Genomic DNA, 26,515 nt, shown 5'->3' on the forward strand with positions numbered 1-26,515 from the left:
AGGAGAAGAAGGAGAAGGAGAAGACTGAAAGACATGAATAATATATTTAAACTATGAAAAAACTTATTCCCTAAGCCCAGACCTGTTCCCTCATGCTAAGTAGGCTATAATGGTTTCAAGGGTGTTGTGGAAGAGGTATCTCTTGCTGAGTGGCCTCCCTGCCCAGATCAGATCTATTCTAATTCACAGTGAGAATTTAAGAGGTTGTTACTCAAAGAGATGCCAGGTTTGGCAGGAATTAATAAATTTCAAAGCACAATGACCAACCCAGGGATAGCCTCAGTTACAGAAATGAGATATAGAACTGTAGACTATGTGTCATTGGGCATTATATAAGCTATTCCTGGGCTGAAGATATAGCTCAGTGGTAGAATACTTGCCTAGCGTGTATGATGCCCTGGGTTTCACCTCTAGCATCAGAAGAACAAAAAAGCAATTCCCAGTATGTTTGCCCTAATCACACTTGATTTGAAGAAGATAGTTCTTGGTTTTTAATGTCCCTGTTGAATATTTATTTGCGATGACTTTTCCTTTGTATGCTAATAAATGAGTAAACTTTCAAAGAAGAAAACTGAGATGACTTAAATTTGTGAAAATAGAGAAGAATTTAGAAAGAAAACAGGAAAAGATGACAATCTTAATTCCCACTTGCTACATGACCTTGGGAAAATTACTTGACTTCAATGAAAAGACATTAAAAATAGTACCTCCTTTAAAGAGTTATAAGAATTAAATAATGTTGCATTTTAAACCACCAAGTTTGTGCGAATTTGATACAGCAGTTCTAAGAAATGAAAATAACTACTAAGATTCCAATATTCAAAATAAGTGTGTCTAATGTAAAATCCTTTATTTTATTTGCACCTCAAAACACTCCTCCCTATTAGGTATTAATGCCATCATCTTACAGATGAGGAAACTGAGCTGAAAGACAAAGTGCAAATAATAACAAAAACAAAAACAGAAACTGGGAGCTCCTGCTTCCCAGTTAGCTTCCCAATCTTGGCCACTGTCACCCACTGGGGACAACTATCCGGGGATAGTCAGAGGCACAGGAATTAGGAAGGAACATAGAAAGATCTGTCATACTGAAAGGTGTAAAGCTTCTAGAAACAAAGAATCTATGGGAAAATGTTGGGTTTTATAAGAGGCTTTTTTTATTGGGGGAGGATATAGTAATAAAAGGAAATGTGGAAAAAATGGAAATAAAAAAGTTACGAGAATTAAATGAGTTAATATATGCAAAAACTTAGAATCTAGACACACTAAGCACTATACAACAATTTGCCACAAATGGTGATAATAATGATGGTTACTTTAAACTATTTGGTCCCTTGCAGTTCTGAGCAAAGGATATTGGATTCTTCTTTTCCAGCCACCCAGTGCTGTTGAATGTCTTCCACGCTGCTAGCAGAAACTTAACCTTCTAAACTCATTTAGCCAAAAACTGGCGGGCCAGGTCAAAGGCCTAGGCTGAGAAGGGCTTCACAGCAGCTGAGAGGTCAAATGATAACAAGCAGGATATAAAGAGGAAAACAAAAATGAAATGGAATAAGCCTGAAACTAAGAGTCCCTAATGAAACTAAAGGAAAGAGGCAAGTATATTATGATTTGTGTTATATAAAATGGACATTTTAAAGTAGTTGTAAAGAGCACATTGTTTTTTGAAAGTAATCACTGCTACTGTCTGGAATTCACATTTCAATGATATAAATGACAAAGGGCTACCCAATATCGTGAGCGATGTATCCAGACAAGCACGGCTGACATCCACTGCACACAGTAAGCAGAATGCCTAGGGCATCCCATACTTTTAGAGACTCACTCAATGTTTTCATGACTTTTACAGTCAGAATACAGTATGAATATAATGCACCCCATGTAAGATTCATCTCCGAGCTAATGCAGTCATAAAATAGAATTGTTAATACTTTTGGAAGACATTTTAATATTTTATGGAGGAATATGTTTGATGGTGCATGAAAGCGAAAGTGTTTAAGACCCATGAAAGCCCTGCAGATACTTTGTCAGAACTCCCAAGTTTAGGAATGCTATTATGAAAAATAACAAAGTCACATAGGCTTATGACTGCCACACTCCACTAAAAAGCTCCTTGCAGCAGCAGTTTCAGCCTTAAAATCTAAACAATTTAAATAATTGATTCAGCCAAATGAAAAATCACCGCATATGTTGGCTTTTCTAAATCCTTTGCAAACTGTATATCTTTGAGTGGCAGGCACTAATGAATATGGTGCAAACCAATTTATGAGACATTTACCAAAGGTTTAGCCAATGTGAATTAAGTCAACACCCAGGTAGCGAACACCCATACTCAATTTGCTAAGAGTATGATTTTTCTTAAATTATTATGTGTACACAGCCTGTTTATTAAAATTGTGCTAGAAAAGTAGAAATGAAGACAAGAACACATTAGCAATACAATCATGAACGGTCAACAAGCAAGTAAAACATTCAACATCGTTAAGGGAAATGAAACTCAAAACTACACTGTGAAGCTACTTTACACTCACAATGATAATTATAATTACAAAGCCCCAGAAATTTACCTGGGCACAGTGACACGTGCCTTTAATTTTCGCTACTCAAAAGACTGAAGCAGGAAGATCATAACTTTGAGCCCCGCCTGAGAAACTCAATGACACCCTGCCTCAAAATAAAACATGAAAAGATCTGGAGACATAGCATAGCAGTAGAGCACCCCTAGATTCAATCCTCAGTACTGCAAAACAAAAAAAGGCAGGAAGTTACAAATATTGGAGAACATGTAAGAAAACTAGGAGGGATCCTGTGTATTGATGGTGAAAATATAAAATGATTCAACAGCTATAAAAAAATTACATAGTTCCTCAATAAATTGAAGATAAAATGATCACATAATCTTATAATTTGACTCCTAGATATATACACAAAGAATAAATAACAGGGAGGAAAAAAAGTATATGCATAGGCATTTTCATAGCCAAACTACTCACAAGAGGTAAAAAGGTGAAAACAGCCCAAATATTCATCTTTAGATGTACAAACAAAATGTGGTATATCCATATATAATAAGATTAGCCGTAAAATAGCATGAAATGCTGGTCATGCTATGATATGGATGAAACTCATAAACACTATTCTAAGTGAAAGAAGCTCAACATAAAGATTAACCTATTGCAGAAGTCAATTCACACAAAATCATCTGGACATAGAATACTCAGAATAGGCAAATCCACAGAGAGAGAAATAAGACTTACAGTTATCAGGGGAGGTGAGAAGGAAGATGGAGAATCAATGCTTCACAGTTATGGAGTTTCCTTTTAGAGTAATGAAAAAGTTTTGAAAGTAAATGCAGGTGGTGGTTGCACAACATTGAAAGGATACTAAATGTCACACAACTTTAAAATAGTTAATGTGTGAATTTTCCACATTCCAGAACCTGTGATCTTCTTACAACCTTACCCTACTGAGTGACCCTGTGGTGGATTGACAACTGATGGTCAACTTGTAACACCCAGCTAAACTGAATCAGCAGGTGCTGGACGTGGAGGGCCCACCTGAGCATCATTGTCAACAGCATAAAAAGAAAAACTGGAGAGAAAAAGGAGGTGCTATTGGGAGCTGTTGGGTCTCCTAGAGGAACTTGTCATGCTCCCTTTCCTGATATGAACTCAGCTGTTCTCATCATCAAAGGTGCTCGGGATCTTATTGTCCCTGAGAATGGCTACGGTTCACTTTGGGGGAGCTCTGATCCTTACTTTGAGCATCGCTTCCTGGCTCCGGTGGGGGGCACTGTTGAATGTCCTGGAGAAGCTTGTCATGCTGGCTTTCATGATATGGACTTGGCTGTTCTCATTGTCAGAGGAGCTCGGGACCTCACTGTTGCTGAGGATGGTTGTGGTACTTTTCGGGGAAGCTCTGGTTCTTACTTTGAGCCTCACTTCCTGACTCCAGTGCAGATCCCTCAGCCTGCTGGCACAGATCCTTCATCCCCCTGCACAGACTTTCTAGTTTCCACCACTGACCTTTGGGCCTTCCCAGCACAGATCATTGAAACAGGCCTGCATGAGACATTGTTGTGTGCTCTTGGCCTCCAGTTGGACTCAAGGGGGCATTGTTATGGGCTCTAGGTGTTCAGTTGGGCCATGCAGGACATCAAGGGGCATCCAGGTACTCAGCTGGATTCTTTGGGTCTTCAGTGTGTGGAAATTTCCTGCACTCTCTTTGTATATAGCTCTTTGGGTGACTATTATGTGTCCTGTATTGTTTCCCTTGCAAGTCCTAACTACAACAGGCCCTTCCCTCTAATAGCTTTATCCACTTCAGCTCTACCAGTTCCTTCTACTCAGCATAGAAACCTATTCACAGTGACCTCTGCTTAAACCTGGAGAAATATCCACATGTAGTTAGCCATATTTCCCCCCAAGAGCCCTGTAAAATGACAGGGAACAATGACAAAATATATGAATACAAAATGTCAAGGAGAGAGGGGAAGAATATAACTGCAGACAATAGCCATCAACAAAATATTAAAAATTAGAAAGTAAATGGACAAGTGATTAATTACCTCAGTAGAAAAGTTCAAATTAATTTTTCTATAACATGGGCACCAATAATAAATAAGCTAATTTACTACACCAAATCTCAGGAATGCACATCAATTAGGATTATTTTTATAGGTTGGAGAGTTTGTACAGCGCAAAATACACAAACTAACTAAAATTCTGTATAAAGACCAGCTAGAACACCAGGATCCTTCTCAAACATTTCAAACAATATGGTTCAGTGTGCCGAATTTTTTCCAGAAATAAAACTACTGTGTAAGTTGATAAAGTGTAGTGCTTTCCCATGGTATATTGTATAATTTTGAAAATTGCACTTCTAAGGGCAACATCACTTGCAATTTGTCAATATAATACACCTGTATCAGCCCATATTTGTATCAGACACCATGGGATTATATTGACAGAAGTACCTGTCTTCTGCTGTGTCTTTTAATGTAGTCACAGCAGCAGGTATATATTTAAATTCATGATTATTTTATTATAAATTACGTGGGAGCTGTCGTGCTGCAGAACTCACAGAAATGTCATTCACACTGCATCTGTGTAAGGAGTACCTCCTAGACTTGGAAGTGTGGCTGAGCAGGAAAGAGCGAATGCAGCAAATCTGAGACTGCTATCCTTAGAAAGTTCTGCTTACAAGGTGGCCTTCTCATTGGAATCTGGGACTGTGGCTCTCCAAGTGTTTCCAGTCTATAGTTAACTACTAAGGGTGGCTCACTGTCCCTAGACTGCTCAAAGAAGGTAGGTTATAGCTGAACAACTTCTTTGCTCTGGGCATCTGTAATTTTGCTAAATACCAGACAAAGGGTACCTGTGTGACAACTCCCAAAAAACCTCTGAGCATTGAATGTCTAATAGGGTTCCCTGAGCAGCAACACTGCATATATATCATTTCATTTTTGCTGCTGCCAAAGAAAGTGCCCTGTGGACCCCTCATGAGAAAACAAAAATATAAGGAAGCTTGCACAAAGATCCCTCCAGACTCTACCTGTGTCTTGTTCCCTCATGGTGTGGCTGTCTTTTTATACTGTGCCACTACAGTAATTCATAGCTGTAAATGCAAGTATATGCTGAATCCCACGAGTTCTTCTAGTGAATCCATCAATGTAAGAGTGGTCTTCAGGACACATGATACAGTGACCACGCACTGTGCCTCTCAATTATTTTGTTCATAGTATCATTAAAGGGTATTGATTTCTTCAAAACTGTATGTGTACATATCATAGATCTTTGATTTTCATTTCAAAATATCGAATGATAAGGCAGCAAATATTTTACACCAAAGGATGAGCTTAGGTCTAAAGTGCTGACAAATGCTGCTATAAACATAGGTAACATCATTGATAGCAATTACAATAACAAGGATAATAGCAAACACAGCTAATATTTATTATTATATGCTAGGCATGATACTAGGTGCTTTCTATGTATTATCTTATAGCTTCCTTACTATAACTCTATAAGGTGAGCACTGCTGTTTTTCACCTTCGACCTATAAGTAAAGAGAGGCTCAAACTAGTTAGGTAAATAAATTAACAAAAGGCAGGGACTCTCACTCCAGAGAATGATCTCCAAATCCCCATTCATCTGTTCATACATAGTGTTCTTATCAAAAAATGGCAGCATCCAAGTAGACATATCAAATAAAGGATGGTACACCATTTGTTAGGATCAATAAACAAATAATTTGCAAACTTCCAGTTAAAATCTATCAAGTCTTTCTCTCTCTTGGACTAATTCTCTCATATTTAAGGTTTGATATAGAATGCAAATAGATGGATTATAAAGCATAGCTCTTAAGATTATGTTTTATAATTGGTCTACTACCATTCTTATTTTGAATAATGCTTCGTTATCATTCCTTTGTAAATGTAATATAAAGTCTTGCAACTTTTCGAATGCTGGGAAAGATAAGAAGTTATAGCAATTTATGCATGGTCATGTTAATATTTCTATACCTTTCATGTTTCCTTTGAAAGGCCAGAGGTTATAGATGCTTAAAATTCTATAGCTATCTCTGTAGTATTACAGATTTCCAGGGAAACGCAAAGCTGAATAGAATTTTAGCAGCAACAAGAGTACACACACACACACACACACACACACACACACAAAGTACAGAACTTTTTACCTACAAAACAAGACAAATTCCTAGTTGATCAAGACAAACCATGGGGAAATGAGAACAAAAGCATGGCTAGAGGGCATGAAGTACAGTTCTTACTAGAACAAGAGCAAGTAAAAAGAAAAACAGCAGTTTCAATGTAAAGCATAGAATTCTACCCCTCTGAAGGAAAAAGCTAGTATAATGAACTAAGAAAAAATTAGAAGTAACTCGAAAACTGTTGTGAGGTGGTGAGTGATGAGGGGATTTTGGTCAAAGGACACAATTAGTATTATACAGTTTGATAGGAATATTTTAAAAAATGTGTGCAGAATAGGAAGATACACAGACATGGAAAACAGAAACATAAATTTCAGGGGCAGGGGTGGGGAGGAAAAGGGAAGTAGGAGATGCGAAGAGAGAAATGGAAAATGATTACTAATGGCTCTGGAGTTTCTCTTTTAAGTAATGATAATGTTCTTAAATTGACTGTGGTGATGGCTGCATAACTTGGTGATCATGTGATACCAAAACTATTTGACTGTACTCTTTAAATGGGTGAATTCTATGATGTGTGAATTATATCTGAATACAGGTGGGTTTTTTGAAAAACATAAACTCTTCTGAAGGTGTGTGTTAGAAAATTCAAAGATAAAGACCACTATCCAAGTAGGTGGTTGTCAAGCTTCCATGACATAATAATCACCCAGATTCTCAGGCCTACCTTGAAGGATTTTGATTACTGGGTCCCAGAATCAACAAATACTCCAGACGATTCAGACACAGGCTGTCCACCACCATGTGTGGACACACACCCCCATGGACAGGCTATGCTTCTGATATCTCACTAGAAAGCCAAGCCTACAAAGCACAAAATTAGAACACTGAGATCATGTAGAGAAAGAGTTTATTATTCCTCTGAAACTTATTGCAGAGGGTATAGTACAGCAAATACAAAGCCTAATTTTTTATCTGAGAAATACAAAGAATAAAAGAGATTTGAAAAAAGAAGATAAAGGTGGTTATGTCCCATATAGCAATTGTCAATATATGCCTATGTCATACAGAAAGAAAATGTATTACCAAGATCTGAAAAGTTAAAAATACAACCATGCTTTAAAGGAAATCAGCATAATGACATATTGTTATGGAAAATTTACGCATCCCCTCAATTTATCACAAATTTCTTAAAGAAAGTAAAAGAAAAGGAATATGACACGTTTGCCACAGGCATTGATGCTTAAAGAATCTTTTAACTGTTTGGATCAGAATGCATTGGATTACTGGTTTAAAATATAGATTCCCATCTTAGTTTTACTGAGTCAGAATTTCTGAGGGGAGAAATCAAGAAAAACATGTGCAAGCATACAATGCTTGCTTGTACAAAAAAACATGTAACATGACAATACAGAGGCTTTTAGTATATTCACAAAGTGGTCCATCCAGAACCATAATTAACTATACAACATGCTCATCACTCCCAAAGAATGCCCTATAACCTTTAGCACTTTCCATTTTCTCTACCTCTCCCTATCCTCAGCAACCACTAATCTACTTGCTTTTTCTAAGACTGGCTAATTATGGAAATTTTTTATACATGTACCCTGAGACAGGAGATTAGGCTGTGGCAAAGTTGGCTAGGGAGTAGCCATGACCTGTTATAATTATAAGGTTCTGGCCACATGTGCAGAACAGTTCCTAAAGCCCTCCACATGGACTTCTCAAGGAATTCCAGAAGGTTTTCAATAGGATGGCCTAGACCTGACATCAGTCTAGGTGTGGGGTTCCAGCACCGCTTCTTAGGACCTGTATGTAGAAGTTCTTGTGGATTTCCTCGAGATTTGCATGGCATAAAAGGACACATACACCATGAAGAGCTTGCAATCATCGCTTTCCTCAGGAGAGCCTGTCCTGCATCCTTCAGGGTGTATTTTTATCTTGCTTTTGCCTCTTTCAGTCTGCCCAAGCTCATTCTACCGAGCTGGTTTCTCCCTTAGTCTGTACTTTTAATTTTTCAAATAAACTGTATCACCATTTTTTTTGCTTGTTTGGCTCAATTCTTTGTTTGAGATAAGAACCTGGAATCCAACTCCAGAAGGAGACACAAGCACTGCAAAACTTAGTAACATTTATGTGGCTAGCCACTTTTAGAAGAAGCTACCCAGTGACATTCCTACAACATGTAACCTTTTATCACTGCTTTCTTTCTATTTGTATAATATTTTTAAGGTTTATCCAAGTGGTTACATGTATCAGTACTTCACAGAATTTACTGCAGAAAAATATTACAGTGAATAGATAAATAAAACTGTCTCTTATAAAGAAGTACATCATAAGAAAGAAGCAATGAAAGGAGAACTAGATGCTCATTTCTACAATTAAGCAGAAATCAGTTTGTGATCTACGCAGACAATTCCCCAGAATCTATCCTTGGTATTAAAAGCAGTTATAACCAAAAGGAGTTGCTATAAAGTCTAAATAAGCTTAGCTTCCCAAGAAGCTCAACATGTAGGAAAAAGTGTGGCAAGGCCAGGAATCCCTAAATTAATAGATATAAAGAAAGGGACCGAATATGCCTTGAAAAGACTCCATAACAAGGCAAATGGCTCTATGGAGCTGTCCTATCAAATAGTCATATTTACATCTGGGTTTTACTTAATTTACTCTTAAGTTTAAATTAAGTAAAATTAACATAGTAGTTGCACAAGTGACTTTTTTGGTCCTCACTGGATACATGAAGCCAGCACCTACATATTGGACAATATATGCAAGAATATTTTCAACATCACAGAAAATTCCACCAAACATTATAACTTTAGATATAGATAAAATTGTTATAGCATAACCCACTTATTCATTCTAAAATATTTACTAAAAGTTTACTATGGAGTCAGGAGGCATAGCTCTGTGCGTTCTGTGTGGTAGAGTGCATACTCAGCATGTGTGAAGCCGTGGGTTCAATCATTAGCACAACATGTGGGCAGGCGCATGTGCACATGACACTGTTAGGCTCTAGGAATGCTACCATACACAAAATAGACAAAATTATTTCCCCTGTGGAGCATCTAGGGACAGGAATGAGAGGGTAAACAAATAAAGCAAAACAAACGACATGTGTAAATGGTGACAAAATGGAAAAATGCAAAGGGGTCAAAGAAAGATGAAGTAGCACTCTTTTGACAAAATGGTCAGGAAAGTCTCTGTGATAAACGAATCTTGTATAAAGATTTAAAGAAAAGAGGGAATCAATCTTGTATACATATGAGATAATATTATATCAGAAGAGAAAATAGCTATACAAAGGTCTGAGGCTGGAGTAGGCTGGAAATGTTTCAAAACAGAGCATCCCAGTAGTAAGAAGGCAGTGACACATTAATAAGTGAAACCAAAATAGAAGCAATTGTGTAGGAAACAGATTTGAGGGTAAATCTTATTGTTGTCTAGAAATGTGGATTAGGTTGTTACTATTCCAGTGCATTTTTGTGTGTGAAAGGACTCTCCAAATTATAAGAGATATATCCGAAATGCAGCAATAAGGAGCCCCACGAATCTTCTTCCCATCAAAACAACATGCCTAGAGAAAATTACTTTTAAAAATCAATGATTTAGTGTCTCAAGAAACTATCTTGATTGCACACAGTGAATGGAGTAACATTTCTAACGAAATCTGTGAAATCTTAAAACAGCAAAGAGCACTATATATACAAATAAGAATAGAAGAGAGGGAAAGAGGAAGCAGGGAGAAGTTCAAATACTTCCCCAAGTTACATATTGCGTTGTTGTAAAAATCCTTCAATATATATGCTAATTGGTTTCATTTATACTAATAGTTTATCTTAGTTTTTTGAAAAACAGTTTGTTCTACTATCAGTTTGTTTATTGTCTGTAAGAATCTTTTAGGTTTATGTCTTGTACTGAGTAACTGCACTGAAGATAATCATATACAGTGTGATACTATTGTCATTGTATTATTTAGTTATGAAAATGTGTTTTACTTTTACATTTGAACCACAACCTACACTCTCCCATCCTCTCCTTAATTGTTCAAGAAGAGAAAAGTTACACAGCTGCAGAATGCCCGTAGGAACATAGAGTTATCTCTCTTACTATCTCTAGCAGGACTTCAGATCCACCCTCACAGTTGAATTAACAGAGGGGCTTGGACTATGGGACACAAAGGCCTATAGTTAGTCACGCCCAGAGAGCATCACTAAAAAGCAGATACTAACTGAAGATTTCCATAATAGAAACAAAGTCCTTCCATTATAAATGCCTGCAAACCTCGGCATAGAAACAACATAAATATGAAAACACAAGGCTACAAAATGCCTCCAAAAACTCAGAACTCTCTCAACGCTGATCCTTGAGGCACTGAGGGTATACACAGATGAATTATTTGAAACAATAAAAAGGGACATTAAAAAACAGATCAATAAGGTTTGCAGCAAGCTCAAAGCAAATATAAATAAACAGATACTGGATTTAATAAACAAAACAATCATCAAGTTTAGATGAGACACTAATAAAACACTAAGTGAGGTAAACAAAATAATATAAAACATGTGAGAGTTTAGCAAAAACTTTTAATCCAGGAATAAAGATAACAAACAAATCCAGGAGATTAATTCTAATGTAAACCCACAAGAATGACAGCAGACTTCTCAACACAAACCTTAAAAGCCAAGATGGCTTGAAGTGAAATATTTTAAGTTATAAAGCAAACCAACTTCCAAACCAGACTGATATATCCAGCAAAACTAATGTTCAAAACTGACGGAGAAATGAAGTATTTCCATAACAAAGAGTAACCATCTTAAAATGTTCATAGCCACAAAAGGAGCATTCCACAAAATTCTCAAGGATAACCTAGAAAGAGACAGTGAATTCAACAATGCCAAGAAGTATAAGAATACACCAGGCAGGGGCTGGGGATTTAGCTCAGCAGCAAAAGCGCCTGCAGCGTGAGCATTTAAGCAAAATGGGAAAAAGGGATCAGCAACATAAAAATATTCCAATGCCAGGAACAAGTCAATAACTTTTAGTAATAACAATCAAAGTGAATGGTCTCAAATCTTCAGTCAAAAGACACAGAGAAGCAGAATGGATCAAGAAATACAACCCAAGAGTATGCTGTATACAAAGAGACTTATTCAAAAACAAATGCATAGGCTAAAAATTAAAGGATGGAAAACAATATTCCATGAAATGGGAACAAGAAAACAAGCAGAACTTGCTACCTTATTTTCAGACAAATTGGACTGAAAGCCAAAACTGATCAAAAGAGACAAAGAAGATCCATGCATACAGATTAACTCAAGAGGAAGAGATAACAAGCACAAACATATATACACTGAACAGTGGTGCACAGAACTTCATTATACAAACACAACTGGAAAAAAAAGATCAGATAAACATCAACACAATTGTAGTGAGGGACCTCAAAACTCCATGGGCAGAAACAGATCAACTACAAACACACATACACACACACAAAAAATAAAACTCAACAAAGAAATCAGTGTTAACCCATGCCTTTGAACAAATGGACTTAATAGATATTTACAAAGTATTCGATTCAGCAACAATATAATATGCATTCTTCTTAGGAGCACATGGAATTTTCTCCAAAACAGACCATATGTGAGCACATAAAGCATGCTTAAGTAAATGCAAAATATCAAAATTTTCCCATGTATATTATCAAATCTCCACACAATGAGTCAGGAAGTAAGTGGCAAAAGAAACCAGACAAATAATACAATCACATGGAAATTACAAAATACACTCTTGAATAATCAATTGCTAATTTAAAGTCTATACCTGGGATCTTCTATTGTACTGACTTAGTAAAAAAAAATTACTGCACTTTGTTTTAAGACTGCACATAAAAGTGAGTTCCTGCAGTATCTGTCTTTCTATAGCTGGTTAATTTTACTTGGCATAAGGTCCTCCAGGTTCATATGTTTTGTCACAAATGGTAGGACTCCCATTACAAAAAGCTGAGTAATATTACATAGCATATATATATATATATATATATATATATATATATATCAGCTTCTTTATCCATTCATCTGTCAGTGAATAATTATGTTGGTTTTATTTACAGCTACTGAGAATAGCATTGCAATAAATATGGGTTAACAGAAGTCTCCTCAACACACTAATATCATTTCCTTGGGGTATATACCCAGTAGTGCTATTGCTGTATCATATAGCAGTTTTATGTAAATTATTAAAAGAATCTCCATACTGCTTTCCACAATGGGTGTACTAACTTACATTTCCACCAGTAGTGTAAAAAGGTTCTCTTTTCTGAGCGCCCAAAGATGTCCACATCCTAATCCATAGACCTTGTATGTTGGGTCACATGGCAAAGAGGAACTAAGGTTACAGATGGAATTAATGGTGCAGATGGGACTGAGGTTGTTAATCAGCTGGCTTTGAGATAGGAAGATTATTCTAATTATCCTGATAGAGTTAATGAAATCTCAAAGGTGCTTTAAGGTGGGAGAGCAATGCAGAAGAGGGAGAATCAGAGAGATGGAAACAGGAGAAGGACTCAGTCTGATGTTCCCACAGGGGGACAAGAACCCAAGAAAAGCGGACAGCCTCCCAAAGCTGCAAAAGCCAAGGGCACATATTCTCCTCTCCAGGAAGAATGTAGCCCAGCTGCCATCTCACTTTTAGCGCTATAAGGCTGGCTTAAGACTTATGACCACCATAACTGCAACAGAATACATTTGTGTTGTTTTCGGTCACAAAGTTTGCGCTAATTTGTTACAGCAGCAACAGAAAACTAATACAAACAGTTACCTGGGTCCTTATTTATAACAAGACAGCTGACAGACTTTTCCTAGATCAGAAACTCTCAGCAGGGAACACATGGAGTTCTATAGTTGCCACATTATGTCAATGACTAAATTTATTTTTGGAAGTTATAATACCTTTGAGATAAAACTTTCCATCCCATATTTACATACTGACAAGCAATGTACCAGGAAAGGGCAATTATGTCGGTTGGGAACTAAACATGAATTTGGTATCAGTTGTTTAGATTATAAGGAAATAAAAGGAACAAATGTTCACATCACAAATATGATTTCTAAGAGCTTTTAAAGTCTGTTTCAAAACAGAAATAATTTTATAATGGCAACATTAAATATCTGTTGATAAATTACTTCAGTTTTTCATAGTACTAATTCAAAACAAATATGACCTGTGAATAATGGATGTATCTAGACCAGTAAGGACAGCTGTGGTTAATATATTGAATGTATATGACCTTTATTTATGTATGCAAACATATATATATATAGAGAGAGAGAGAGAGACAGAGAGAGAGACAGAGAGAGAGACAGAGAGAGAAACAGAGAGAGAGATCGGCTTTAGGAGTAAACATTCTTTTGAGACAGGGTCTCACTGTGTAGTGTAGGCTGGCCTTGAACTCACTTATGTAGCCCAGGCTGGCTTGAAACTCACGGTGGTCCCCCTGCCTCAGCCTTCCAAGTGCTGAGATTACAGGCATGTGCTACCATGCCTGGGCAGGGGTAAATTTTTTTGATATGTATGGAAAGTTAAAGATCCCTTTAAAGATTAATCTGTATAGTTTAATTTTTGCAGCTCCTCACATGGAGTATTACATCTTTTGGCTTTATGTGCTAGAAGACTTTGTATTTCTCCTTCAAATAATAATTCATATAATTTGAAGATGTTTCTATTTAACATTTTATCTATTTCTCTGGATATAGGATATGTGAGTTTAATGCTAAAGTTTGTTTTCAGATACTAAGTGATTCACATTCAGTACAGAAAGCGAAAAATGTTTATCTTTCTCGTATATACATTCCTACTCTGTTATATATGATTATATTAGGCATTCCATTTGGTTTCTGAAAAGGAAGTATATTTTTTCTAATGTTATAAAATTAAAATAAGAATTTTAAATATCCCAACAAGAAATGAAAGTAACACAAGAATATCTTAGCAGCGACTTATTACTTCTATCACTAAGACAAATCCTCTCTGTTTACAATATAGGCTTCTGGCATGGTAAAGGTATTGTGGGAACAATTCCTTTCTATATGTATTTTCCCAGTCAGGCTTAACTTTCTGAAAGCCCTGCCAATACATCTGGTCTCCTTGCTATTTATGCCCCCATCTCACTCTTCTGCTCCGGCTAGTGTGAAATATTAAAGCTTCTAGTGTACAGCATAGTGGTTGAGATCATAATGACAATGGCAGACATTCTCATTAATGAGATGGCTATGGGCCAGCAAAGAATGAAGAAGCAAAACTCTAAATTACATATCAAACTGCCCCTGAGATGATCAGATTAACTTCTTTGTGCCCAAAGTGGCTTACAATGGAGCTAGCACAAGGGAAGACTCCCTCCTCACGGTTTGTAGCATCTGCGAACATAGGGTAACATGCAAATATCTGAGGCAGGCAAGGAATGTGACTAACCGACCAACAGACTGCTTCATAACAGTTCTCAGTTGCATATATGTCCCTGTTCACATTGTAGTCTATGTTTTATTTGCAAAAAAATCACCAACTTTTAGGTAGGGATAGAAAGGAAGGCTTTAGTAGGTAAACAACAGATAAAAGTCCATAGTTATATGTTAGAAGAGATATCAACAGGGAAAGAAGGCTGTGGGTTATTTGAGTTTTTTAAAAAGTAGCTGGAAGTGTCTTTTTGGCTGGCATAGGACATGAGACATAAGGAAAGAAGAAAAGCAGGGAAAGCTCACATGTAAAAGAAAGTGAATATTTTTAATCCTGGATAAATCATGATAGATCCACATGCAACCAAGGTAGCAAGCCCCTAGTGAGGAAGGAATAGATTACAAAAGGGTGAAACGAATCAAGACCATGTTGAGCATCCCAGTGACAGTTCCCAGATGACACAAAAGGAAAGAAACTGATAAGGAAGGAGACGATAATTAGATATTGTAAGTTAGCTGAGACAACCTTCCCAGTACAACGTAAGTCCCACGAAGGTGGGAAAGAGCGGTATGCCCACGGCTTAATCCACAGCTGCAAGCATAGTGCCTGCTCATTAGTAGACACTCAAATATTCGCTGAATGAATAATGAAATGAATGATGGCCATCACCAGATCTGGAATTTCTTAGATTTGGGGCAGGGATCTGGGGTTATCAGCTTTATGAATAAATAAGGAAATCAACACTGTTTTATTATATCTATAAATATTTATAACCAGACCTTCCTAGAATGTATTTCAAATATTCCTATGAGTACTGATATTTGGAGGAAAGCATTGAATAGATGACATAAGTCAACCCTACTATTTTCCTTGATATTTGAATAAACTGCACTGTCATGTGCAATTTGAAGGAATAACTTCTGTCCTATTAAATCCCATAAGGGAGTCAATAGGATGCAGGATGTGGCAATTTTAGCTTATTATACAAGTGAAAGAAAGTAGTGATAGTTAAAACAGAATTCTAAACAGATGACCTGAGTTCACTCATTATTCAGAGCCTGAATACCTTGGGCCATGCTGTCAGTTATTTTACACATTTTTAAAAAAGTCTTTTCACCTAATGAGGTGGGCTGTAAATTGCCCGAGAATAAGGCAATTTGAATTTTGAAAAGGCAAAAATGCTAAATGATTAAAGAAAGCAGATACTGAAGTACTAGTGATGGAATCTGTAATGCAAAATTAGCACACCTGTCATTGCTTGGTGCTATGGCATCTTGAAATGCTAACAGGGTTGACAATGACAAGCCGTGCATCACAAAGACGACCAAAATGTATGTGCTTCATTCAAACTGCATCTTTCCACACTCAATGTGTTCTGTAACACTTTGTAAAACCTGAGTGTTCATGTCAAATGTAGGAACCTGTGGAACAGCTATGTAGAGAGAGCTTGTGCAGAGATTCCAATAGAGATGTCCTGGGTCATGTCTCTTTACTGTACATTATATATAGGATCACTGATATATGCTGCATGCAAGACAGATCAAGAAACACAGGTACAATGGGCAACTACACACATTAGTTTTGAGCTAATGAGATGACGCCTGCAATACAGATTTTAGGGAGTTGTCAGCACACAGGTGTTAGTGAAAACCACACAGAGGAACTTACAGTCTCAGCCATGGTGGACTAACTGGCACCAAACTTGTCCTCCTACTCTAACAATTAAAACGAACATCAGGTGATATATATGAAACCACTCTTCACATGTGTTGAACAATGGACAACATGGAACTATTACTCTAGGAAAAGAGAAATAAAACTCTACGATGGCCACAACTTGCTACCTAAAAACACATGCATGTATTACTCAGTTTCAGAAACGAAGTTCAGAGTTCCAGGAGGCTGACACAGCTAGAATTTCCAGGGCACAGTACCAGAGAAGGAGCTATGTAGATAAAGAATTCACAAAAACCTACTTATAGGTCTCCTTGAATCAGTCACCGAACACAAAGCTGTAAGGGAATAATAAGCCTAGGGTAAAACACAGGCTGGCCAAAAACCACCAGGAAACTTTAAGGCAGAAGATTCCCAAAATTCACAGAGCTGGGAGATGTCTGTGTTTTAATCAGTAAGAAAGATAAAAAAGAAAAGGCAAAGCCTTACTAGGAGGTCTGAACTAGCCAGTAAATACTCTATGTTTGGCCACATAAAGCTTATAAAGAAGCCTTGAATGGACTGAGCTGATCCACAGATAACTGCCTACCATGCAAAATTTACTACTCCTTTAAAGAAGTCAACAAAATCAAGACACTCAATAAGTCATAACATCCAGGATGCAATAAAGATAACATATCACATGGAAAATGTGGCTCATAACCAGAAAAAAAGTCCACTGATGAAAAACATGGAGAAAAAGAAGTAAAGTGGAACTAAGATAAGACTCGCGGAAACACCCAGACATGATTTAAAAGACAAGAAGAAGAAAAGGATCCAGAAAGAGATACCAACAAGGAATAGTGCAAGACATTAGAAGAATGAAGACACAATTATGTTATGCAAGTCAAGTGAGAAGAAAGTTCTCCAAAAGGAAGGAGTTATCAACAAGGAGATCAAGTGAGAGAATGAAGAGCTCTCACTGGATTTGACAGGATCTGCTAAGCACGGCCAAAAGTCTAGGTGAAGGCATAGAGACAGAAGCCAGACATCAAAAGGCACTGAGGAGTGAAAGGCATAAGAGGAAGGAGAGATGACAACCACCTCTTCAAGGCAAGACCGTTTCTCACTCAGGGTGGGCAAAATATGTCTACATTTAACCTTCAAAAGTATTTTTATACTTTTGCTAAAATAAAGGGCGGGGATATAGCTCAGCAGCACAAGCGCCTGCCTGGCAAGTGCAAGGTCTTCAGTTTGATTCCCAGTACCAAAAAAAAGAAATATTTTTAAATCCTCTATAGGTGGGGCAGCACGTGCGTCTAAGTCCCAGCTACATGAGAGACTGAGGCAGGAGAATCACTTGAGCTCAGGAGTACAAGATCAGCCTAGGCAACAGATGTATTTTAGTATATATGCTGCAGAAACAAGCATGTGGGCAACAGACCTAAATCTTGGCTCAAAAACAAAAACAAACAAACAAACAAACAAAATACATATATATATTCTACAACCTTCCATAACAATGTCTCTTTTATCTCCCAATCACATTTGTTTCTAACACATAAACTACTCCCAATAAGAATTAAAATGTTACCAAAAAAGGCATTTAGTAGCTTCTGAACTTGAATATTGCTACCCACGGTGCGGTATAACCCTTCGGTCTTGATCCCTAGGGAAAGAAAATCAAAGTCAGCTTTGTTTACACAGCTAGAGTTTTCAATTCTCTCAGGGTAGAAAAAGGAAGTGCTTGTAGGAAGGAGTCAGGAACTCCTTACTCTCTTCAAGTTCTCCACCCTTCTTTTGTGACAAGAGAACACGACTAAAACACTTCATAATCAACCATGCTTTTATTTGGACTGTTCCAAGCCACATCAATCCGAACAGAAGAGAACACGTTCTGTGGTAAGTAGAAGCGTGTGGTTAGGTGGGTGGAAGCACATCGCTGAGAACAATGCTGCCATGTTGCAAAGGAGTCAGGGTTTAACTGAAAAAAGAGGAAATACCAACCCTTAAATTGCTTCCAAGCAGTGATAGAGGAGGAGAGGGCCAGAACATAGCAGATGTAAAAGCAAAAGGCCATTTCCTGAGCTGAGAAAGGCTGGCACAACATTTTAAAGTAAAAAGATTAGCCTATATATTAAGCCCAGGCATATTCCAAATACTCTCAGAGTATCTTGAATCAGGGAAGTATGCCGATTCCACACATGCCTGAGTTTGCCTTTCTACCCATCAGTTTTTAAATCGATATATACTGTGGCATAAATTGAACTCTGGTTAGGGTAGAACCATCATGACACTGCTAGAGGAGTAATTTGTACCATTTCAGACTAATTTATAAACCACTTAACATTCTGTCTCTTTAAAAGCAAGAAACTATAACTTATCCAAGTATGTTTAGATACTACTGGTTTGGTGGCGCATGCCTGTAATCCCAGTACTCGGGAGGCTGAGGCAGGAGGACAGCTGCGAGTTTGAGACCAGCCTGGGCTACAAAGTGAGCTCGAGGCCATCCTGAAACGCACAACGAGCCCCTGTCTCAAAAAGATTAAAAAAAAGAAATCTGCTAAAATTTTACAGATTGTGTTCACTGCACAAGGTTTATAGACAATCACCATTATAAAGATGAGTCCTGCCCAATACATATCATTGCCCCCTTAGAGATATTGTCCCAGACCAAACTGGAGTGACTAGATTCAAACAGTGTCAAGACTGTGGTTCAGACCTTACCTTTGGTCTCAATGATATTGATGCACTTTCTAACAAACTTGAACCCCACTTCATTCAGCTCCACTGTTTCAAGCAAAGGAAAGCACAGTTAGACCCTACTGCAACAAGTGTAACCTACCAAAGATTTAATGACCACACGAAGGGACTACCGGGAGGGAATGAGGGTTAAACTGCTTATTGCCAATCACCCTTACATGGAAAGATCCTTTTATTCACAGGAGGTTTAAAGTTTTAACTCTTGGAACACAAAAAATATTCTTATTTAGCCCTTTGCATTTATGTGTGTTTTAAGCATGAGCAACATCAATATGAAATATTAGCCTAGAGATGCAGGCTAACATCTATTTCTATTGTATGTCTAGAACAAGAAGGACATAATGTGTTTATCTGTATTATCACCAGAAGCTAAGATAACGTGACTTCTGTAGTTCAATCAACAGCTGATTTTAAAAACGGGGTTGAATTTCATTTCACACAGAGGTAACCATATACAGTCATGCATCAATAGTACATATCATTAATGACAGCATTGACCATGACTGGAAAAGCCCACAGATTATAATGTCAGCAGAGCAGAAATTTGAATGACTTACTTTCTTCCTGTTTTGTTATGGGGCTGTGGTATATCTACAAAAAGAAGAGAAACAGAATGTGCCATGGCTATTGTGAATCACTACAAGTATGGAGGGCAAATAGTATTAAATCTTTCCTGAGCTAGCCCATCAAAATCGTTAGATCCTCTAGGGCAGTGCTGGTGAATCTTTTAGAGACGAGTGCCCAAACTGCAACCCAAAACTCGCTTATTTGTCTCTAAGAGTCAACACTGCAATTAAGCCTGAATACTGAGGTTTTAGTTTAAAAAGAAACAACTGGTACATTAACATCTTTTGTCTTAAAAAAAAAAAAAAAACAAATAACACACATACCATAAATTTGCCACCACTGCTCTAGGGTCATAAGAAGGAAAATTGGTCCAAACAGATTCATCATGCTCACAGTCCTATAAAACAGTTTCATGATCCCTGAAAACTACACTGGGTTTCATTTAGTTCACTGCAGTGGAAAATGTGCCCAATCCATCTTAGACATTTACTTATGTAATACTTGGATCATTTTTATGATGGAACAAGAGAACATACGTGAGGGATAATTGGCTTTCTCGTGGACACTGGAGTAACAGGCATAAAAGTTAAAATTTAAGTGTTTCAATAACAATCTCCTTCCCTAAATACTAGTTAATGGATGCTTCTCTTTGGAAAGGCCAGAGTCCATCTGAATGAGGTCCTTGTATTTACCAAGATTTCTCCGTGTTGTCTTGAAGTAAGCATTACGATTGCTGTATATGAGACCAGAAAGGAGATTCCTGAAATCCAGTCTTGGCTCTACCTTTGTTTCACTAAGGCATGCCTTCTTCATTTCCTAGATTTCAAATTTTCTACTGATAGAATTATCAGTAGGATTGGAGTAGATGTTTCTTAAAGCCTTGATCTTCTCTGACACTCTAAGCAAAAGCATGCATGTGATATGTAACACCAGTGTGTTGGAGTGTATAGTAAAACAACAGCATTAGCAATTAGAGGCTGCAGAAAGAAAAGTGCTCTATATGCCATCTGTTCGAATCTGCTTTAACAGCCTCTCCCTTTAAAGGAATATTTTCTATGTATGTGTGCACGCCTATGAGTACTTCAGTGAGTTTTTCTGCACTAGCCGGCCTTCAGTGCCACCTTTATAAACAAGAGCCTTGTGAAAAGTCTGCCATGATCAAGCTGGTGAAGTTCCATATCAGTGGGCTCATATTCTAACATCACCCTCCACAAAGAGCCATCTGTGTCCTTGGATGTATTAAAGCCTACAGGGAGAGCAACTTCAGGACAGGGAAGCAAGAGCTAAATGCTTTGCTGTGCCACTTTGCATCCTCCTAGAGAAATATCAACTTTATGTAAGAGCTAGGCATCAGGTTTCTGGGTGGTTAAATGCCAAAGCTACACTGAATAATGTCAGAACCAGGATGCGGATCCAAGCTTTTGTGATTCTAATGCAAGGAAGCTAATATTATTTCATATGCCAGTAAAAGAAACCTAGCAGAAACATATTGAAGAGAGACTTTTTCAATTATTCTGACTATTCATATTAATCTTTCTAGAACAGTCATTAAGCCCTTTAAGGGATCATATGTCTACCTGCCTAAAGTATTCTAAGTAGAGTATCCTGGGATACAGGATGGCAACTCCATCTCCTTCACCAGATCAACCCTGAAAAAGAATAAACTAACGTAGGGAGTATAAGAAAGAAAAGGTCATTTTGTATAAAATCTTAATAAATGCTTATTCACAGCCATGACAATTGTTTTCCATCCATTTTTAAGAACATATATTAATTTTATAATCTGAGAAAAGGCTAAAGTTAAAGTCAAACACTGGATCATAGGGAAAATACCTTGCCCTCTCTAGAATAGGTTGCCTTACCTATTAAAAGATATTTCTTATTTAGGAAAAAAAAAGCTTGCAGCTTGCAGCCCACATTCATTTAATTTTCAGCAACAGAAAATTACTGTACTTTGTAAACACAAATACCACTACCAAAAATAGAAAGCTAGAAACAGAACCATGTCTTTTATTTCTAAAGACTATTGGCACATCAGAATGATACAAAATAATAAAAACAAGATAGTTTGTGGCGAATTTTGGAGGTAAGTTTAGGACTATAATCCATGAGCTATCTCATGGTAAATACTGCAGCTACAAGTACCACCAGCGAATATTCTCAGAGCAATGAGGAAATTAGCTTTAAAACATTCACAACAGGGCCATGGTTTGTATGTCTCACTTGCCAGGCAGCTTGAATCACCAGTGGTAGATGGATGACTCTATCAGGCAGCTTTTTATTAATTTTATTAGAAAAAAACAGTAAAGGTGATTAGACTCGTTTGTACTGCCGGTGGTACAAGTCCCCCAATGGGGTGGTCATGCACACGCCACCCGTGGATCAATGCAGCAGGAACGCATTAAATAAGTGATGTGGAAACCATAATTCTTTCCAGCTCTAACATTCTGAATTGAAAGAATCTGACCATTTAATTGTGTTAAGCCCACTAGTACCAGTAGAGGGCAATCATATACCGACCTACGCTACTGAGATTTCCCCAGTTCTGAGGAAACTTACAGGTTCTTTCCCATCCATGGCCTCCATCCATAGCCTTCTGTTAGCTTCTGAAAGAGCCTGCAATGTGATGGTTCCTGGCCTAAAGAAAAAAAAAAAGGCAAATTAAAAACAAAAAGTTCACTCAAGAGAATGGAGTCTTGCGGTCTACAGTTCCTACTTCCCTGGAAAGTGACCCACTGAACAGTCACCAAGCTATGGAATTCGAAGTTCTCAAGACTCTCTTTGAACCAGAACACTAATGGGTAATTTGTGGAGAACAGGAACTTTGCAGACCCTAGGGGAGGTGATATTTTGGTGGTCAGATGTCAGGGTCAGGCTAAGAAACAGGAAGGTGGATCTCAAGACATCTCACCATAATACACACATAAAATTGGCTCTTGTGCTTATGCCAAACTCAGACTCTCTCTACCTCCCTCTCTTTGGCAGCCAGCCACTTGGTCCAGGCTCTAGGGGTGAGTATATACATCACAGACACATTCACCTGTCAAGAAAATGGCTCTGCTCCTACCACCTAGGATGTCCAGGAAACATTTCCAGTTGGAAATAACTCAGCAACATGCAGACTGGCTAAGTCACAAGGAGGAGGTCTTTTGGGTGACAAACATTCCAATGATTAACAACAACAGCTAATATTTCTCAAATGCTCACTAGGTGCAGGGTTCTGTTCTCAGTGCTTCTACATATACCAATTCATTTAATCGATCCAAAGAGTCTATGAAACAGTTGCTACTATAAGTACCTCCATTTCAAAGGGGAAACTGAAGCATAGAGAAGTTACCCAAAGTAATACAGCAGGTAAGTGGTAGACAAAAGTTTTAACTCTAGAAAGTGAAGTTCAGCAGTCACAATCTTAGCCACTACACAATAAAGCATCTTCTGCATGGCAGATGGCTTCAAACTGAATTGTGTCCTATTTGCTTGTAGCTTACCTTCCATAGCCCAACTAGCCCCCTAAATTCATGTACTGAAAGATAATTACCAGTGTGATAACATTAAGAGCTGGGATCTTTAGGAAGTCATGAGACTGAAGCCCTCTGGGAGGGCATGAAGGACCTTATAAAAAGGCTTGAAAGAGGGTATTTGTTCCCTTCCATTCCTTCTGCCAAGTGAAAATAAAGTATGCGTTCTCCCTGGAGGACAAAGTGACAAGGCACAGTGTTGGAAGTAGAGACTGCACCCTCACCGGATACTGAGCCCGCCAGCACTTGATCCTGGATTTGTAACCTTCAGAACTGTGAGAAAGGAATTCTGTTGTTTCTATATGTATTGCCAAGTTTCAGACATTTTGTTATAGCACCAAAAATGGGCTAGGACCCTATCTATACCCATATACGACCCAAGGAGGTATATCCTTTATGGTCATTTAGACCTTCACAAACAAACTGGAAACTGGGGTTTGACCATGCCACTCCAAGAATGAGGTCTCCTTGGCTAGCTGTATTGTTATGAGAACCTTGTTCGTCTCACTCCTTCTATGATAAAATGGGACCACGCTCAGGGACACAAAATGATTAGAACAACGACAGGAGAGTTTCGAGACCCTGGATAAGTAACTGGACCTTTCTGGACCTCCATTTCTTTATTTCTAAGAGTGCTAGAGCACACAGGTCAGGAGGTTCTTTGCAACTGACTTGGGATTTCTGTTCTACCTGCCCTCCCATCTCTTACCTCATTAAAATAAGACACTCTTTAAATGGAAAGCTAAATCTCCTTTAACATGCAATCGACTGAAAATTAAGACTTGGCTCTAGAAACTGGATTCTTTTGAAACACTCATCCTCTTTTATATATCCTTTAGGACTAGAAAGGCCAGCGATCTTTATAAAGACAGTTACCCATCTGAATCCCAAAGCAAAAAGAGGAGAACAAGCAAGCCAACAACAGACATAGAAGCAAACGCTGCAGGCCAGATATGCTACTAAACCCCTTGGGAACTCAGCTTCCTCAGCTGGGAAATTGCAAAGCAAGTGTGTGTGAGTCTCTTCATTTGACCTGCGGGGGCTGGCAGTCTAAATAACCAACTATTGTAGGAGCATTCAGAGACTCATGGATGCTACAGAAAGTCAAATTCAAAGAAGAATATTGCTAAGAAAAGGATGACAAAGAGGAAAATGTACTAAGTTGTAGTCCAGGCTCCTCCATTATCTTTATGACCTCAGACAAATCATTTGCCTTCCCTTAAGTCTCACTTTGTCATCTGGAGTCAAAGGCGTACCAGGCATCTCAGCAACACGGTTAAGAGGGTAGCCCTGGAAATTTGAATGCCTGGATTTGGACCCTGGCTCTACCACTGAATTAGTGATGTAACAAAGTTGCTTAACTTTTCTCTGCCTCATTGTCCCTTGTGAACTGGGGATAACAGCAGTCCCTACCTCATGTAATTGTGGCAAGGACCAAAGGGAATTAATTATATACTTACAGGGCTGAAAACAGGTAGTACTCAGCAAACACTAGCAGTTGTTATTTTGTTGCTAAGGTTCTTTACACTCTGATGAACTATGAGCTATGAGCTATGAGCTATGAGCTATGAGCTATGAGCCTGTGGTTTAAAACACTGGTAGAAATGCTAAATTTAAAAAATAAAATATTACCCTCTCTTTCTGAAACAGAAGAAGGGACTCAGAGACTAACTTCTGCACTGTGCTCCAGGAAGCACGAATAAAGGTGTGTGACGCCTGCGGGGAAGCCTAACTCTGTTCCTTATATCAGTTTGACTAGCTAGAAAAGGAGACGCCGCAAACCTCAGAAAGTTGCATGTGCATAGAGGGGCTTCAACAACTACTCATTATTATATTTAATACTCAGTTTCACACAACGCCTATTTTACTTATGATAAACAATGGAAAAAAATAACAAGGGGCATGGACTTAAGAGACCTCCAGACCAGGGCTTGAGCTAAACCTCTCCACTTACTACATGTCTTTCATTGGGCAAGTCAGTTAAATATATTTGGGTCTCAGTCTCCTCACCTGTAAAATGGATTTGGGGAATTAAATAAGGAAATTTTTGTAAAGTGCATAGTATGTGATAACTAAAATCATGTATGGGTCAAAATTTTAACTGTTGAGTTCTAGTCTCAAATTTCCTCACCATTCTGGGGGAAGAAGAAAACCTGTTTAAAATTAACACCAAATTTACTACCTACCATAAGCCACACAGAGCACAAATTGAAAGAAATAGAAAAATCAATTGGTTTCGGCCCCTAAACTCAGGGTGAAAGCATTTGAATCTCCTTTGGGTTAGGGATATTACTTCCAAGTAGCTGACAAGGGAACTAAACTGAAAAGGGAATCAGAATGGAATTAGATCTAAGAAATTTTAATCTATTTTCAGCACCTTGATACTGTATAACCAGAGACACTATACATTCATGAAAGGAAACCAGACCCAGTAGCTATTTTCCTCTTTTTTCTGGCTATGATACTATCAGAAAAATGAGTGACAATCTCATGGTTACTGGCAAAAGTTATTACTATCAGTTATCTTGATTGGATGTACCCATTTTTTAACAAGGAAGTCATATAGATCCACAAATTAAAATGCTGAATGCCAAAAAAGATTTTTCCAATTTTTAAAATAGGAAAACAGACTAGTTCTTACTTCCAGACAAGAAAATTGCCTTCATCTCTTACTCTATTCTTTGTGATCTCAGTTACTTACGGTTTTGCTCATATATTGCAATTCATATACAATTTGTGGAGCTCGTTTCTAGCAATCTGGTCCTGCTATTAAATTCTACTCTATTAACTCAGTGCCTAATATATAGAAATAATAGATTAAAATAAAATCAAGATACACATTCATCCATTCAATTTTGGATCAACCTCCCAAATATAAATTATGCCTTTCTCCAAAA

General features: G+C 37.8%; 1 protein-coding gene across 2 annotated transcripts in view; it reads right to left on the reverse strand.

Moving 5' to 3' along the window:
* Window positions 1–26,515, reverse strand: part of Ophn1 (oligophrenin 1) — a 442,504-nt gene that overhangs the window by 150,882 nt on the left and 265,107 nt on the right. For both annotated transcript variants that reach the window (XM_005401585.2, XM_005401584.2), the window contains exons 12-15: window positions 22,660–22,738; window positions 20,091–20,124; window positions 19,498–19,560; window positions 18,365–18,439 (exon numbers count right to left, since the gene is read on the reverse strand). In XM_005401585.2, coding sequence (XP_005401642.1) covers window positions 18,365–18,439; window positions 19,498–19,560; window positions 20,091–20,124; window positions 22,660–22,738 — 251 coding nt within the window. The remainder of the gene's footprint in view (window positions 1–18,364; window positions 18,440–19,497; window positions 19,561–20,090; window positions 20,125–22,659; window positions 22,739–26,515) is intronic.

This window comes from Chinchilla lanigera, unplaced genomic scaffold (assembly GCF_000276665.1).
Source record: "Chinchilla lanigera isolate Chin_1 unplaced genomic scaffold, ChiLan1.0 scaffold00074, whole genome shotgun sequence".
Lineage (NCBI taxonomy): Eukaryota > Metazoa > Chordata > Mammalia > Rodentia > Chinchillidae > Chinchilla > Chinchilla lanigera.